Source organism: Symphodus melops, assembly GCF_947650265.1.
Source record: "Symphodus melops genome assembly, chromosome: 10".
NCBI classification, from domain to species: Eukaryota; Metazoa; Chordata; class Actinopteri; order Labriformes; family Labridae; genus Symphodus; species Symphodus melops.
In genome coordinates, this window is record NC_136700.1 from 12,005,330 (window position 1) to 12,024,096 (window position 18,767).

The following is an 18,767-nucleotide window of genomic DNA, read 5'->3' on the forward strand; positions in this document are numbered from 1 at the left end:
TAAAGTTCAACTCAGCTCAGAGAGGAGGTGTTACTGGTGCACATAGTTGGACTTCAGCTTCCCCGTCTGGAATAAGACGAGAACTACATTGCTGAGTAAGGACCATTGCACACGGAGGCCGTTTTTAAAATAAATACGATCCCATGTTATTTCAATCATGTTTGTACTTATGAGTTATCCTCATGCTGCCCAGAGGGTGATTTTTTAGTGGAAATGGCTGTTACATCCAATAAAAGCCCTGCTGGATCGTTCATCACAGCTGTGTCTGTAGCCACAATATGGCCTCAACTCAAAGAATTAGATATCTCACATTCACTATCCCTGCCATGAGTCCCTGAGTGTAAAACATGAGTTGGGATGATGGGAGAACAGTCCTTTAAACTCTAACCGCTGTCATCTGTTTCATTTCGGTCTGTTCATTCGTAAGAACCTGTGAAGCTTTAAAATGCTTACCCTTCTTGTTTATTACTAAGTTATTAAAACTTATTTACAGGCTGTCTTTAGTAGTAATTTGTTATTCTGTTTTTCGTACCTTATCACTTTCTTTCTCTGCCTCTTAGAAGATTATGTGAAAGACAAGTCACTAATTCGAGGAAATGTTTTCTTTATTGTGAGCGTGGGACTGTGAAGTAACTTTTCGGGACTTTGATCAGAATTAAATACAATATAAACTCAAGGTTGCCTCCAGCTGTAAAACATCAGTCATCATCCTCTTGTGCATATACCCTTTCAGCTTTCATTAAAAACACACACACACACACCCCTACACTTAAACGCACACACACACACACACACACACACACACACACACACACACACACACACACACACACACACACACACACACACACACACACACACACACACACACACACACACACACACACACACACACACACACACACACACACACACAGTAGTGATCTGGTTTGTCTGCATTTCAGCTCTGGGAGGCTTTTTCCTTGGAATCACAGCATTGTTTTTTTAGTTACTCCCTCATAATTTGTTCACGGTGCAGGGCCTCTAACTATTACCTTCTGTTTTGTTTTCTTAGATTACCTCCCTCTGCTCTTTTCAGCAAAACAACCAATTGTAATATGACTCTTAGTTTGTCCTGTCAGACATAATGAGGGGTTATTATTACTTCCATTTATATGGAATCGCCCACATTTACCAAGTGCAACAATAAAACCCTACTTTGTAACAATTCAATACTTTTTATACTTTATATATTTTCCAGATATTATTCATGATGTATTCATACAGATATTTACTATTGTAGTTTGACAGAGGTATAATTTCTTTGAGGTAAGAATCTGAATGCTTGCAATATCATTGGACTCACACCAATTCATGAATTTATGTACAGTGTGTTTGTAATAGTCACCATGTTTTTCAATTGGGCAAGGCTGTGAGGAGTGAGAGCGGATTCTTCACTAACAAGTATATCAGTATTTTATGATTTTCTCGTCAACATGTCATGGGCCCTTGGTAAGATACTGAACCCTACATTACTCCCGAGGCAAAGCTTGACGTGTTTGCTTGTTGTAGCAACGGTTGAATGATATGTTGGTGTTGACTCTAGTCATAAAACCTTTTCGTTACCTGACAACTTGAAAGGACTTTATAGAGCAAATTTATCTTTATACCATCTTTATATCTAACCCAGATAAACAACAGTCACATTTTGTAATCATGATAACAAAGAAGATTTCTTTTTTTCTCTGATTCTAATAGCTTCTGATATGATATGTTCGATATCTCCTTTTCACTACAGGGAAACCCTAAACCTGCAGGCCACTTACTCCTCAGTTAATATTTAACCTATTTCTAGGTTGACTGTGAATACCACCATATATACTGTGGCTTTGTCTGTTACTGTCTCTTTGATATTCTTTCTCTCTGACTCTTTGTGGATCATGGCTAGATTGCTTACACTTCTGTGGAAGTATAGGAATTACATTGTGATATTCCTGACACCTCTTTTACTTCTGCCTCTGCCACTGGTCATCCAAACCCAGGTAAGAAAATAAACACAAAATAAATTCTTAACAAAAAAACAAAATGAATTCTACAGACAAAAATCAGTCTCCCTTTGTCCATTTCACATTTGAGCTTGACTTTTAGAGAGACAGTATTACATTGTCTTTTAGTAATCTTTGTATATATTTTATCACACTCCTTTCTGCACTTGCCAGTGTTCTTCTTTATACTCAGACTGTCTTTATTTGAGTTTTTTTTCCATGTCTCCGTACTTTATGTTTAATATTAAGGCCTGGACTGTGCATGTCTCTTACTGTCGGCATTTTATCAGCTTTTTTTCTAAGTGTAATCTCACTGCATGAGCAGTAATTGCTATCATGCTGAAAATAAAACTTTCCAAAGTGGTGCTTTCCAGAATGAATGACATGACAAATTACAATAATATTGATAGACATTGCACAGTACTGCACTCTAACAGATCTTTAGACAAAAACAACATGTTAAGCTGCTGCTCAGAGTTCTGTTTTAGGGTCAGATTGTAAATTACTGTTCACATTCTTTCACCCTCAACCAAGTGTCTGTTTTATGATGGAGAATCAATGTTCAATGGTGAATCATTTCTAGGCGACATCTTTCAGTGTTTCTATGTCACCCTCACTGAACATTGTGGGTTTGGGTGTCAAACACATCTGATATAATTAACTTTGTTCAGCACACTGATGTCTCTACATTCACTGTAACATAAAGCCACTAGTGAAGCATCAAAGGGACACTTTCATGTAGACTCCTGCTCAGGAAGTCTTTTATTCACACTGCCTGGTAAGACAACATCTATATATACACTGTGTACTTACCATGTAAAACAACTACCTCATCTGTCCTTACAGGCGGCAAAATGTGGCTTTGTGATAATCCTCATGGCGCTGTTCTGGTGTACAGAGTGTCTCCCTCTGGCTGTGACTGCCCTGCTGCCTGTCATTCTCTACCCCATGCTGGGCATCATGCAAGCAGCAGAGGTATTAGTTTGACTATTCTTAATGTACATGGATTACATTCTATGCTCCTTTAATATACCTTCCTCGATATTCCTTCTGCTCCTCTTATCTCGTTTTAAAGGTTTCTATACAGTACCTGAAAGACTCCAACATGCTGTTTATCGGTGGGCTGCTGGTTGCAATGGCTGTCGAGAAGTGGAACCTGCACACAAGGATCGCCCTTCATGTTCTGCTCATTGTGGGGGTGAAGCCAGCCCCGTGAGAAATATTATTCCTTACATGCATTAACCTACACATACTCCATCAAACAAATGAAGTATGGGAATTCCCCTGAACATGAACTGAATATTGAACATTTTTGAATAAAATAATTGTAATTATATAATTCATGTCTGACGTCTCTTTACATTCCTTCCTGATCTTCCATCATATTGTTTGTTGTGCATCCTCTACAGCTTGTTGATCGGTATCATGAGCACCACAGCCTTTCTGTCCATGTGGATCAGTAACTCTGCCTCCACGGCCATGATGCTGCCTATCACTAGTGCTGTGCTGCAACAGCTCCGTGACACGGACGCCAACACTGAAGAGAGGGATTGTAGCTTGGCTGCTGCAAAGAATGGTCAGGAAAACCAGGTGTTCGAGATGGGGGACATTAAAGAAAGCAATGAGACGGAGGTCAAAGCAATGGAGAGCAGCGTCAACATAAGTGTGTGACAGAGTTTATGTTTTACTTGTAAAATTTTGTAATTTTTTTATTGCTTTACGTTTTAATTTTGTTGTTTTTTTGCAGATACAGATAGAGATGATGAAAGCAGAAGCGTGAAAGAAAATGATGTGACGTCAAGTATGTTTTTTCTTCTCAAAACTTTATTTATATAATAGTCCTGTCTATAAAAAGAGAAATTAATTCTAGAATATAGATATAGTGCCAGATTGACTGCCAAATGCATCCTTGCCTTCATGAAGGCAAGCATTTAGGCACACCTAAATAAAGACATTTAGGGGTAAACTTTCAAAGAACTCTTAAAATCCAACAGCAACAACAAAAACTACTTAGAATAGATGCCCAAACAATGATTGAAAAATGAGGATGTCTTTTCAACGCTGATGGTCTGAGTTTTGTCATTCCAGGGGAATGTGACAGGTGTCCAGCAACTGAGCAGCGAAGAGCGAAGTCAAAGCAGAAGTACGATAATTGGAGGAAAGGAATGAGCCTGAGTGTTTGTTATGCCGCCAGCATCGGTGGCACTGCCACCCTCACTGGGACAACGCCCAATGTCATCCTGCAAGGCCAGATAAATGAGTAAGACCTCCAAACATTCATAAAAATATCTTTCGCGTGACTAAATTCAATTATTAAAACCAGCTCTGATACACAGTTTGAGCTTGTTTGGACTCTACCTTATTCTGATCTAAATCATTCAATCACTCATCAACAGACTCTTCCCAGAGAATGGAGGCCTAATCAACTTTGCAAACTTTTTTGGCTTCTCTTTCCCAAACATGGTGCTAATGCTTGCCCTGTCTTGGTTATGGCTGCAGTTCATGTTTTTTGGCTTCAAGTAAGTTTCCATTGATTATAGTTGTTCCTTGTTTTCACATTTCACTGTTTTTTTAAACAAGTCATTTATCGTTACATTGTGTTATTTCAGTTTAAAAAAGTCATTTGGATGTGGCACAAAGAAGGACAGAGAGGCATACAAGGTGATCAAAGACCAGTACAAAAGTTTGGGCAGGATGGGCTTCGCTGAGGCCTGTGTGCTGGTGATCTTCACGCTGCTGGTTCTTCTGTGGTTTACCAGGGATCCTGGCTTTATGCCTGGCTGGGCCACTGTGCTCTTCAACAAGGAGCAAACGTGAGTACAAATGCGTACGTGACACAACGTTTCATGACCTAATAAAGTCAATAGTTCCCCAGGTATAGCTTAAAAAATAAGGTTTGCCCTTAATAAAGTTTTTTTTTAATTTGAATATAAAAATAAGGAAGGGTCCACTATTAAAGGTGCTGGTCTATCTATAAAAGATACATTCTTTGAATGTTATTGAGTCAGAACCTTCAATTTATACACAAACCCTGTTCTCCTCTGTAGAGTCTTGTGGTTTATTCAAAAAGTGTTTCTCTGGAAATTAATACACAAAATGTGTTCCCTCATCAGGTACGTCACAGATGGCACTGTGGCCATATTAATGTCCTCGCTTTTCTTCTGTATCCCGTCCAAATTGCCAAGTTGCAGCAGGAAGTCTGAGGACGGTAGGTTGAGGACATGTAACTTTTAATTTTGTGTTTCCATATGCTATCATTAAAATGTTACAAAATATTAAATGTGAACAAAACAGACTTCCTATTGAGAATTGTTGCCTTAAATATTCCTGCTAATGCTCACATTGTTAGGCACTTAATATAAAATTGTTTTGAAAAAAGCACAACCATTGACGGTATAGTATTATGGAAAACGCATCTTTGCCTTTTCCGTTCAACAAAATTTGAAGCCAAAAAAATCTCTCTCTACTGGTGCTGACATATTGTGCTAGAGATGTAATTTGAGCTCAGACATGGGAAGATGGGAGCAGGCAAGTGAAGCGGGGAATTGACAGCAAGCCCCTTCTGCTAACTGAAGCATATATTGAAATTACTCATAAATCATCGAAGACCCGTCAGATCGTTGCTGTCTACAGCAAAACAGATTTTTGAGTTGGTTTGAAGCAGACACTCGTAGTCAGGGAAGTTATAAAGAGTGCATTGTTGTTGTTTGTTTCTTGCTTTACCTTCTGGCAAATACGATGTAACAACCATTTTTTCATGTCAAATAAACACTTGGACATAAGTCAGCATGATATAAACTATTATGGAAAAAAAAGACGTGCATTGAATTTACTCTATAGTTAGACCTATGTCCTATCTGTTAACATGACGTAACAGGAGTAGTTGGGGTTTATGACCCATACAGCAGCCACTCAGCCTCTGAGTATTTTGGCTTCACTCCAAAATGACAGTCTCTCTGTCCATCTTCATATACTTTTACTTGGTGTCTTGTATTAGCACATCTGGATAGCCCAATGGGAAGTCTTTATTTACTTGTTTAACCCTCTTTTATTGTTGCTGCAACAACATCTGGCACATGAAGATCGTAGTGAAGTTTTGTAACCACTTCTGTCCTCTGAGGTGTGTCTTGTAACAGATAAAGAACTAGCCTTCACAGCTTGTGTAAACTCGTCTCCCTGATTTTGGGCTTAGTATACTTGTCACTATGTTTCCTGAGTTGTAACCTGATAGCACAGCCTGCATGGTCAGCAGCACAGCTCATACTGTGGCGTTACTTACACAAATTACTTTTCTAACAAAAATGAAGTTCTTCTATATGTCACCGTTTTCTGTGCTCTTAAAAAAGTGGACGACAAATCTTTTTTTTTTTTTTAAACCAAAAACAATGGTTTTGTGGCAGCCGTTGAGGTGCCAAAGTCCATTTCTCACCTTGGAAAAAAAGGTTCAAAGTCTAGTAACAAGATCACACTTAAATCAGGTTTTTGATTGATTAGCAGTTTATCACGTTTCCTTTTATCTTCACAGAGTTCACTGTGGTCAAAGGATCATAAAACCAGACAGTAAAAGCTGTAGCATGCTACAGTTAGGTTAGATTTATCATTATTTTTGTCTATTCTACCAGTTGCAGGAAATAAACTGTCACTTGTAAAGATGTGTGCTGTTAACCTATTTCTGTTCCTCCTGATAGGGGCATCTGCTGAAGACCTTTCACCGCTGCTGAGTTGGGACATTGTCCACAAAAAGATGCCATGGAACATTGTTTTGCTCCTTGGAGGAGGTTTTGCAATGGCCCAAGGAAGTGAGGTAATGTAGATCATTAAGGCTACATTTTTAAGAGGCAAAAAATGTGTACAATTGATTTCATGCTGATGTTTGTGTCCTCCTTCGATGTAAAGAAATCTGGACTTTCTGCATGGCTGGGAGAAAGTCTCATACCGCTGCAGAGCATCCCTCCTTTTGCCATCTCCATCCTGTTGTGTTTGTTGGTGGCCATTTTCACTGAATGTTCCAGCAACACTGCCACCGCAACTCTCTTCCTACCCATACTGGCCTCAATGGTGAGACAAAAAAACCAATATAATTTCTTCTTGTTTTTACAACCTTGCGTTATGTTATTTCTGAAGTACAAGGAAAGTTGCTTGCTATTGGTTGGTTTAATGGACTATGAATGATGTCAACCAGTTTCAGTTTTCCAAAAAGTACACACGACAAAGTCTTAGAATGGTGACCTGAAAGATTTAAACCTGAATGTGGTTGAACGTAGATACACCTCTTTATGTCCAGGCAACTGCTATAAAGATTCACCCGCTGTACGTCATGCTTCCCTGCACCTTTGCTACAAACCTGGCTTTCATGCTGCCTGTAGCCACACCTCCCAACGCCATCGCCTTCGCCTACGGCAACCTTAAAGTTATTGACATGGTAAGACCTCATAGAACAAAACCTTTAAATGAGAGTCTTGATGTACACTAGGACTTTTGGACAAAGGCTCATATCTAGATTTCAGATAAGCAGATTATCTTAATCCTTATGGATCATTATTTTCTGTTTGCATAAACATCATATCCTGTATGATAACAATAATAATATCTAACTAAGCTCAGGGAGATCAAGCATGCAAATGAAATGTATGCATGCCTTGTGAAAAATTTGACTTGATATTATTGCAGATGTCATTGTATTAAAACCCACTGTAACAAAACACTGTATTATCTTTCTATACATGTATCTAGATGTCAAAATGTCTTATTTCTTTTGTTTGTTTTTTTTCCAGGCAAAAGCTGGATTTATGTTGAACATTATTGGAGTCATAACGATCAACATTGCCATTAACACATGGGGAGTGGCCATGTTCCAGCTAGACACCTTTCCAAGCTGGGCAAATGTCACTAAAACTCCTTGAATATGAACTCAAGAAAGTGGAAACAATGAGAAACTGTTGGACACAAAAAATATCAGATTATTTATCGAGAATCTATGATGAAGGACTGGGCTGGCCAGTGACTTTGTAATTTTTATGTTCAGCCCACCTGAACAGCCCCGACCAGTACAGCTTGCATACAACCTCAAGGACCGACCTTGAGTGCTTGCGCAGGTTCTTCTCTGCAGCTTTCAATCTGAGATCCTTCCTCACGTTGTGATTGTCTTTAGAAACAACTGAATGTGATGGCTGGGAAACATTGGAGCACCTTTGATTAATGGTTTGACTAAACTGGGATCATCTTATTTGGAAAAATCCTTTTTTGGACAGTCAACCAAGACCATCCAAACAATACTTGAAGTGTCAAAGCATTCATTTATAAGATGTTTACTCTTAAAAATGTCACAGGTGTTTATCCAAGCTAATTAATGTCCAGAATTTATTTTATGTCAAAACTTACACCATTCACACTTCATCTCATGAAAACTGTAAGACATAATGTTACACTATCCTTATTATAAAATGTAAACAACATAAACAAACAGATAATTTAGTTGTTCTACTTGCTTACAAATGGATTTTCATGTATGATGCTATTACTAAAGGATTAAGTGAAATGGAGGAATGTTCTTGATATAGGCCAAAATGGATGGCAACTTTAGTAGCATTTTCCAGATTGGGCTGGAGTGAAAGTGAATCGTACTCATCTTTACTGTACTTTTAGTTGGTCACTCAGAGCAAAAAGAAAAAGAAAAAAAAAGACGCATTTCTGCATAAATAGTTTTTGTTGCCCTTCAAAAGCTGAACATTCACTGTGAAAGAACATAAATCTTTGGAAAAAAAGATCCTGCAGGTTGATTGTACCTTTTGGCTGAGACAATTACATTTAATGATGGATTCAAATCTCATTGCCATCCATAGGATTAGGACCACTGGGTCCCCAATTGATTTAAAGAGATCCTAGGACAGAAGGCAAATCCCTTCAAGGGTCAATGAGGGAGATTGAAAGTAAGAAAAATCAATCTCACGGTACTGAAACTATTTCACTGAACTATTTGGCAGGGTTTTATATAAATTTGTTACATGTGGAAGCTCTGAGCAAACAGGATTTTAAAGTGGTGAAAGTACAGTACAGACATACTCAGTTAGAAAATCCACAGTTTTCTTCTTTTTTTGCAATCTGATGACCATCCCTCCAGTTAAGACTAAAAGACATGGTGATTCAAAAGGAAAGACTGTATTTTCCCACTGTGATGGAGATTTAGTTGAGATGCATTTTAATCATCTGAGGTAAGATAACCATTTGTCTCATGATATTCTATAGTTTAATTTTTATTGGCAACTTTTTTTTTATTTTTCAAATTAGAATTTTGTGATCGTTAAACAAGTCAAAAAGTAGAATGTTTAATTCTCATTTCTACTTGAAAGTGTATGTGGATTATAATATATTTGGTTTTAGCCTTTGTTAAAACTTTTAATGAATTAACAGAACAAAGAAGAAACACCAATGAGGGACATTCTCTCCTTTAACCAAGCTAAAATTAATCAGATTTACTGAGTGACCTCAAAATTTTGCAGATCTTGATGGTCTTAGGTTACATACGCATCAATGTTTTGTCGTGAAAATTGAATCAATATGGTGCATTAAAATTTGTTAAAGTAAACATCCTGGAAAACACTTTGTATGTGCTGAGCTTCTTTAAATACATTTTTATCAAGGGAGATCAGTTAAGGTTAAATGGTAATTTTTTTTAATATAACATAGTAAGAACAGTCATTCTAGGAGACAGCTGCACATTTTATTGTGAAATATCCCAGGGACAGGAATAGTAATTGCTGACTTTATATAACCTCAGCCTGAGCCAAAATGTGATGTCAGTAATAAATCTCACTGCCTAAGGGACACTGAGTTTTTCTCAAAATGTTCAAAAGACAATCATAAATTAGTTTCTTGTGACATTAAAGCTGTAATTTGATTTACATTTGCTATATCTTACATTCTTTTCAGATTTATGAATATGTTTTACTTGAGAAAAAAACTGCTTTAGACTTAGCAGTGGTGAACATGTTGCTTTACTAAATTCTTTGAAAATTGTAAATTGAATAAAACACAAAGTACATTTATGAATAGATGACGTAAAAATACAGTATTTTTTTAGATAATGCAGGTCTTGTAACGATGAGAATAAGGGAAGATTTTTTTTACAGCCTGCAATTTCAACTTGCAGAGATCTGTGACTTTTTAAATGTAAGTTCAGTTGTCAAAGGATGGGGTACATAATAACTCCAAGAAAAACACGTCTAAATACCACTTGGAATACTGCAGAATATTAGCAGTGCGCGCACAGATATGCGTGAGCCATCACCAACAATAAATCTATTGATGACAGTTACCTGTCAACCTGCCATAATATGTTTTTCTGCAATAGGTAATGTGTCTCTATTGAATGACACTGGGAACAGGCCTAACTTTTGTGTACAGGGAATTCAAAGAAAAACATATAAAGAAAGTAACAGCTTTGTTGCCAATACAGTTTTCATAAGCAGAAGAGGACATTCTTCCCACAACACAATGGGACTTTCACTATACAGTAGTTCCCCCTGCAGTCCGTTCCCACATTACAACCCCCTTAAAAACTTGATTTTTGGCAGAAAGAGCCTTTAGCTAGATTGTTATGCAGAGGCCCTTGTAGTGTAACACAAGAGTTTATTCAATCTGTAATTAATCCTCTGTCTCTGTCATTCTGCCTCACCCTCTCACTGAGGACAGAGTTTGTACAAGCTATAGCTACGAGGTAAAGGTATTACTGTTTTCCTGGTTCATTGGGAGGATAGGATAGGATTCTACCTGCATCGACACACCTACTACTCCCTCTCGCTCTCTCTTTTTTTCTTTCACTCCCTCATTTATTGAGACTTACAATGCTAATGTAAAATTGTCAGATAAGAGCTCAAGGAAAATGTTGAAAAAAAAAAAAGGAAAAGCTTTAGTGCGTAGAGAAGAATTGGTCCATGGAGCAACAACAGTAAACATAGGAGCTGCATGAAATCCATTTTACTTTAGATCCTGCAGACTGGAACAGGCTGGTTTATTATCATTAGTTTTGACATTAACTTCTATTGGCCGTATTGGAAAGTGAAATTTCCTGACTGACTGCTTTTGTTTACAACAGTAGCTGGAGCTTTTTTTTTTCATGTATAACTTTGAATGTCTTATTGCAAGCTCTGAATGCTTTAAGTATCCTGCATGTGTTTACTTGTGCACATGTTAAGTGGAAATAGATCACATTTAAGACAGCCTTTGCCATAGGCTAGTACAGAAACCAGGGCATGGCGCCTGCTCACTGCCACTGGCTGTGATCTGCACTGTATCTGATGTCCCATTCACACAAGTAACCATTCAGCCGGGCAAAGAAAGACTGATAGAGGGAGAATGAGTGCGCTGCCAGCTGCCAATGACTGAACCAGTAGATCTAACCTGTAGCAGCAGGTTTTTCTTTCTGTTATCTTATTTCTGGTCTACACTGGACTAGTGCCAAACACACACATGCACGCACACATGCACAGTCTCACACACACACACACACACACACACACACACACACACACACACACACACACAGGATGAGGAGGATACTCTGAGCTGCCAGAATCTAAAACCAGCCCATCAACCATTTCCATACACAACCCTAACCCTAACCCTAACCCTAACCCTATTCTGTCAATCTAATTGAAGTGCTGCACTGTCAGGGTGAAGGAGGTGCGAGGTTTTCAGGAGGAGAATGGACATAAATGTTGTAAGAGGTTACAGACAAGAATAAGAGCATCCAACTGAAGTTTCAAATCCACAAAGAGGGGAGGGAGTACTTGGCTAGGTAAGCGAATTCAACAGCTTTTTAAGTTACTGATGTTGTTTGCTCTGATTCCCACTATGTCTACACTCGTTTTAACTCACATTTCCATTGTAAGCACTGCTACTGGCAATGAATGCAAGCTAACCTTTAAGAATGGGGAGCTGCTGCCTTCACATGTCAACAGTGCTGGTTGAACTCTGTGTGTAAATTATCTTGACAATTAGCTTCAACTTGTTCCTGTCTGCTAATAACTGTGAACACAAGTATTGTATTGAAATTTATTATATATTGGGATAGGCCCCTCGAGGTGTATCACCTCGTTTTAAAGGGGGTCCCATACAACATAACACAAGTGAATTCCCACTTCATAAATGTGTAAGTAAATCTTAACTTGTAGTGGAAATGCAGTGATAATGAGCGGATAGCTGCAACTTCACTTCACTAGATATTATGAGATAACCTACAAATCAATCAAGAAGCTATTTAAACCATTGACCAAAAGCAAGTTAACAAGTGTTACCTTTTCCATGTTGCTTTTGTGGATAGTTTCCTGTTTTAATTGAAACGTTTCTCCTTCGATGTTTTGCTTTGTATCTGAACTAGAATTCTGTTAAAGAAAAAAATTCACAAATCAAAACTTTGAAAATGATCTCCTTTAACGGGTATACCAGAAGTAGTGAACGACACGGTAATGCATACTACATTTATTCAACCCTATCAACCCGACCCGCACACACTTGCCTTGGTCAGAATTATATAAACTACATTTAAATTAAGATCCAGAAAACATGATTGTGTTATCAGATTCTAACAATTAAATAAGCTTTCCCCTGGTACAAGAGTACAGCAGTGTTGCACACATGTTGCACAAATTCAATATTTGTCTTAAATGTTGAAACACATTCAAATAGTATTCAAATTAAAATTATGCATAGAACCATATATGCATTTTTGCACATGTATGTATGTATGTATGTATGTATGTATGTATGTATGTATGTATGTATGTATGTATGTATGTATGTATGTATGCATGTATGCATGTATGCATGTATGCATGTATGTATGTTTCTCTGTCGTCCCTAGTATTGACTGGACTGGAGTCAAGGGTGTATACAAATCGCTTCTCGCCCAATGAAAACTATCAGTTCCAGACCCCCAGTGACCCTACAGAGGGATATGCAGTAAAAGTGATTTATGATGAAACGTGTGTGTAGCAACCCAGATAAGGAAGTCATGTTCTGACATATAACATATTTTTTTAAAACCTTAAATTAAAATGTGGTTGTCTTTTATTCTAAATGTTGATAATGCAGAGCGGAATATCACTTTGAGGATTAAAGAGACTTCACAATATGCAGCAACAAACTTACTCATACGCAATGCTTCACAGAGTCTAATTTCTGATAATTTAAGGAGTTTTACCTTCAACTTTTATCCAATCTACCAAGCATTTAGCTTGTGTTAAATCATCCAAACCATAAATATAAGGTCAGAGATGTAAATAAACATTGCTACACTATCTTCTCTACAATGTATTGGCGCTCACCTCTGACACTCAGTTGGCATTCTTCCTCGCTTTGCCAGTAATGGTAACTGCTCTATTACATGGAAACTCACCACACTGTTTTCAGATGCTGCTGATACTCTGCCAGGGGAGGGAATAATGACATCTGAAAGAGAGCCTGAGGTTATGGGAGCCTCAACACACTGCAGCATCTGGATAAAGTTTTAACATTAACACAATTACCTTCTTCATAATGTACAGAATTCACGTTATTTCTGTGCTTTTTTTGTCTTTATTGGAAATATGGGACTGTGGATGGAGTTGGAAATTAAGGCGAGAGAGAGGGGAATGACTTGAGGTAAAAATGCCACAGTTCAAATTCAGACTGCAGCTGCCGGCTTCTGAACATTGTGTGTGCAAAACTAACCACGGAGCCTCCGTGTGCCCCATGTACGGATAGTTATTGGGGATTTAGCCAACATGAAGTCAAAGACTGACACAAAATTAATTTTTTGATTGTTTAAATCAAAAGTCAATCAAAAGTCAAAACCCTTGTACCATTCAAATTTACAAAACATAGAAAAAGTTAAAAAATCAGAGTTAATACATAATTAACATTTATGTTAAACTGAGCAAATACTGACAACGCTGAACTATTATTGGATTGATAAAAAATGTCTCTTGATATTTGTTATTCAGTTTCAAAAACACCATTAGAAGATGTAGCTGATTAATGAATGAATGTAGCACAACAATACAGTAACATAAATACACATGTTATACACAGAAATAAGTCAATCAAAATAACTAATAATTGCAAGAATACATTATCAGGGTCAACAACATTTTTGCTTGAATATTGCAAAAAGATGAATATTTGGGTAGATATTTGAAGTCCAGCCATGAGCCCACCAACATAAAGAAATCATTATAAACACAACATTACCAACATTAAAGTCTTCACATGGACCTATCTGCAGCTTAACTTAGGAGCCAATCCTGATTCCTCATAATTGAAGCAACACATTTTACACAATTAACTAAACTACAACAAAGTTTACAATTAAAAAAATAGAAATCAATTCAGATGAAAAAAAATGTCAAAATCAAGACATTGAAATATTGTTAAATCAATGATTCAAACCCCTGACAACTTCTGTACAAATACACTTTACTTACCGTAAATTCCGGACTATAAGCCGCTACTTTTTTCTCACACTTCGAGCACTGCGGCTTCTACTCCGGTGCGGCTAATGCATGGATTTTTTATGGGGGACAATGAGCTTCTGCCGCAAAAACATTTGGCGATCGACCTGGCTGTCAAAGAAGCTAACAGAGCTGCTGCACGTTAAGATGACACTGACAGCGACAACAGAGACTGAGGAAGTGAGTAATGAAGTCACTCTGAGGCAGTGAATGGATGGACTTTTTCTTGTGAAATATATTACGGTCATCTTTTTCATCAGCCGTGTTACAGACACCGTCGGCTAGGCTTCGTATTGTAACGGTTCATGTTGTAAAGTCAGTAGTTGATAATGTGTTCATAATTCCGATTATGTGGAGAGTCAGTGAATGCACCAGCGAGAACGTGTTGAGTGGCTGTATGAGAGAACGCTGGGGGAGAGAGTTGGATTGTTACGGCAAGTTATGTGTTGCTCTCTGCTGTAAACGGCGTGGTCACGGCCGACAGTGATCGGGTTATTAAGTTATTATTTGAACGCTCTCGTCGTCCTTTAACGTCCGTACGGACGCTACAGTATTTGCGGATGTTACCGGTAGCCTACGTCTGTGTAAATAGCTCTTGTTATAGCGTGGACACCTGCGGCTTATAATCAAGTGCGGCTTATATATGTACAAATACATTTATTTACTTATTTTTAGCCGGTGCGGCGTATATCCAGGTGCGCTCAATAGTACGGAATTTACGGTACTTACTTGGAAGATGTTATAAATTATGATGTTTTTGGCTGAGGGTACAAAGAGAAACTCGAGAAAATTTTATTGTCACTGACATCCGATGGGAGCCAAGGAATGTGAAGTGGGCATGTCTTATTACCTGTCAACTCACGAACAAGGACATCGTTGTTTATACTTGCAGCTGCACTGTTCATTTACACAATTAGTCTCTACAGTATCTATGACAACAAATACAATCCAGTCACATATACAAAGCTCATTAGATCTGTTGATATTAATAATCCTAAAATCTTTTTTTTTTTTTTTTTTACCTTACTTTTTCACAGATCTGTTCTTAGTTTGTGCCTCTCGTGTATTGGAGTTACATCTAAGTCTGAGACTGTTGCATTAAAGATGATCTGAAAAATAAGGGATCATTTTAAACCCCAGAACTGTATTAAACAATACTTTCAGATTTGTCACTTTGTTTTAATTAAAATGGAAATTATAGTTGTTTTATAAACTGTTACAAATGGTATGTGTACTTAACAAGCACATCAAGGAATAATGTGTTAATTTCCATTCGTTCCAACAACAGGATAAAAAAAGCATTATTCCCTGACTTATTTCTTTGACCTGTAATTTAGACACTGCTTTTGTTAGTGTGGTTACCTATGCCTAGTTAGGAAACATGTGGAGTCTTGGAAGACTATTTCTTCTTTTCATGTTATTTTTAATTATTGATTATTACACGTTTATTATTGTCAATTTGTAATGGCTTCAGCTTCCTGCACAATATTGCCATGGCAGGTTGCTGTTTTGTGCTTTACTGTAATTTCAGTGGGAGTTGCATTCTCGAGTTTCCCTTAAGGGTGGGGCCAAAAGGAGCTTGCTTGTAGCAGCCTGCTGTGAAGTTATATTTCTTTCAGGTGATTTAGAGTATGCTTTCTTTATATTAATTTATCCTGTTTTTTTTGGGTTTTTTTGCTCTCTCCTGAGAAATTATTTAAGCATCTTATTTTTCAGCATCAGTCCCAAAGATCCCCACATAAATCAATTTTTTATGTAGACTTTAAATCTGTAATGCTTCTGTAAACATAAATGACTCATATTTACTGTACTACTTCCTAGCTGACATTATTATCAAGAATCGGCACATTTTCTATTTTATTACATACAATGAAACATTATTAGAATCGAGCCACATGCTGGCCAAAAGATACTTTAGTAGTAGCTACTGTGTTATCAAATGTGATTTTCATTATCCATTATCTTTTCAGTTGATAAAAAACTGAAATACAGCAGTACAACAATATACTGTAAAGAAGAAAATAGCCGCTGTGTGAGTGCAGTCACCAGTGTAAAACATGTTCATCCTTCTCAGTGAGTAATTTGGCCAAGAATATTTGTACTATACACATGCACAACACTGCTTAAGTGTCCACTTCTCTAACTGTAAGTGAATCCATTCGGGCTCGTGAAGTTGTGTCTGTCAAGCTGAGGAGAGGTTTTGTTGCCATAGTCATAAAAAAGGCAATCTCTCAACTTTCAACATGACACTTAAGCCTCCTTTGATCTGAACAGAAAAAGCTTTGATTGCTACTTCCCTCCCAAACGCATGCACACACGCACGCAACAGGCAGGGTCAATCCCACTTTCTCTGCTTCAGCATTATTTGGCTTTATGTGACCTAACAGTCATGGTTTGTTGGCAGTTTTAATGAGCTTGGTTTATGTCAGAGGTTGAGGTTACTGTTACTGGAACCAAGGCCACGTGTCTGTCATCTCTGCAGGGATCGAATAACACTTTACACTCAGCCGGATAGACCCCTGCGCCATTTACATCCTTCAATGTCAAACTTTGGAGTTTTATAAACTGAGTGCTGAAAATGATCTCAACTGTTCCCACGCCTGCACTTGTGCTGTCAAAGGACAGTATAATTTATCATCTGGGTTTACAGTAGAATAATGACCCAGATGACATGATCTCAGGGGATCAGTGACTAAAAGTTTGCTTTGTCAAAAAACACAAAAGACCATCTTCCTGCATGGTGCCAGCAGCAACATAAATCGAAAGTGTGATCAGAAAAAAAAAAAAAGACATTTTATTTATTTCTGTCTTGTTTATGAAAAATGTAAAAGCATGAATTTAACTTTTTGTACTTGTTCTATTCTTTGTTGCCTAGGGTTTGCTAAGAAAAATGGCACCATACATCTGTATGATAAATATGTAGCTGGAACTAGCAGCTAAGCTTTGTTCAATGGTAGCATTTAAAATCTGCCTGTGTGCTATTATATGACGTCTACCAAGACGTTCTTCCAAGTGAGCATTACTTGATAGGGGTCATCAAGATCTAGATATAGTTCCTCTGAAATCTTAAATAAAAGTACCAGAGGTTGGTGGACGAGTCGTTAGTTCAGGCGCTTCATGTACAGGGGACACAGTTGTCAAACTGCATCATTTGGTGATATTTGTCTATTGAGATACGCTTCCCCTAATATGTTTAACAATAGTGTTCCAAAATGTGCTCCTGCTACTCTGACAATGCTTGAATTGTGCGTAAATATAAAGTTATTACGTTCCAAGAACATTCCAAAATCCACAGCAAAACCATTTGAAAAGCTAACAAGTGAATCCCCAATGTCGGATTAACCCAACAAAACATTTAACTTGCAGCCTCCTGCTCTTAACAACGGAAACATGCAGACCTCTCGTGTGCCAGTTAGTCATAAGACATATCTACAGAGTTTGCTACAAACTTGAAAAAACATATAACAACTCAAACTATGCCTGTTTTTGTCTCCTCACAGGAGCAGATTTTGGAACACAAACTAAGACTCTTCACTATTCTCCAGCAGCAGAAAGTCTATAACATTAACTTCTGCACACTTGTGGACCCTGTGGGACCCCCTGCTGAAAGATGGCAGAACCACAGGTACTGAAGTGACTCAGGTCATTTCTTTTAAACCCCAAAATGGCATTTTCTGTGTGACACTGGAACATTTTTACCTCAACCATTACAGATAAAATAATGACAAATAATGTTTGTGTTACATGACTTTTCCAGGGACACACATTTTAATCTGGAATTAAGCAGGAACCATACTTGACCAAATGAACACCCTTTACATTTCAGCAAATCATCCACAAAGAATGTTAACAAGCAGCCCAACTCTCAGCCATGTCAACATGCTTATTTGCTTCCTCATTATGAGTTAAGATTCAAAGTCGTCTCAGTTTACTCCCCTCCTTTCAGTCCGTCACCGGCTCTTGACTTTTAGAAATACAGAAAAAATCTAACTTCCCCATGTCACACAACTCCTTTGATATATCAAAAGAATTGTGTCATCATAAGTTTTGTCCTACCCCAGATATTATGGTTTTATAATTTGACAATGTTTATGAACAACACTGGCTGGAACAGTTTATTTACTATCAGACAGGAGGTTTTAATGGCCTCAGGGGATTCACAGTAAGCATCTTGGCAGCTTCTTGGTCCAGAAATGGGATTTGAGACAGGATTTACACATTAAGCCCAGCCCTGATTGGTTTGTCAACAGTTAGT

General features: G+C 37.7%; 1 protein-coding gene across 1 annotated transcript; it reads left to right on the forward strand.

Moving 5' to 3' along the window:
* Window positions 1–1,919: 1,919 nt before the first annotated feature.
* On the forward strand, window positions 1,920–8,076 carry LOC306830720 (solute carrier family 13 member 2-like; the record flags this gene model as incomplete). The annotated part of the gene is made up of 13 exons (XM_079354350.1): window positions 1,920–2,021; window positions 2,871–2,999; window positions 3,100–3,236; window positions 3,434–3,687; window positions 3,772–3,825; window positions 4,113–4,284; window positions 4,421–4,543; window positions 4,634–4,837; window positions 5,138–5,232; window positions 6,713–6,828; window positions 6,921–7,082; window positions 7,309–7,446; window positions 7,799–8,076. The coding sequence occupies 13 exons, from the start codon at window positions 1,920–1,922 to the stop codon at window positions 7,925–7,927; spliced, it is 1,815 nt and encodes a 604-aa protein (XP_079210476.1). The 3' UTR covers window positions 7,928–8,076.
* Between the last annotated feature and the right edge of the window lie 10,691 nt (window positions 8,077–18,767).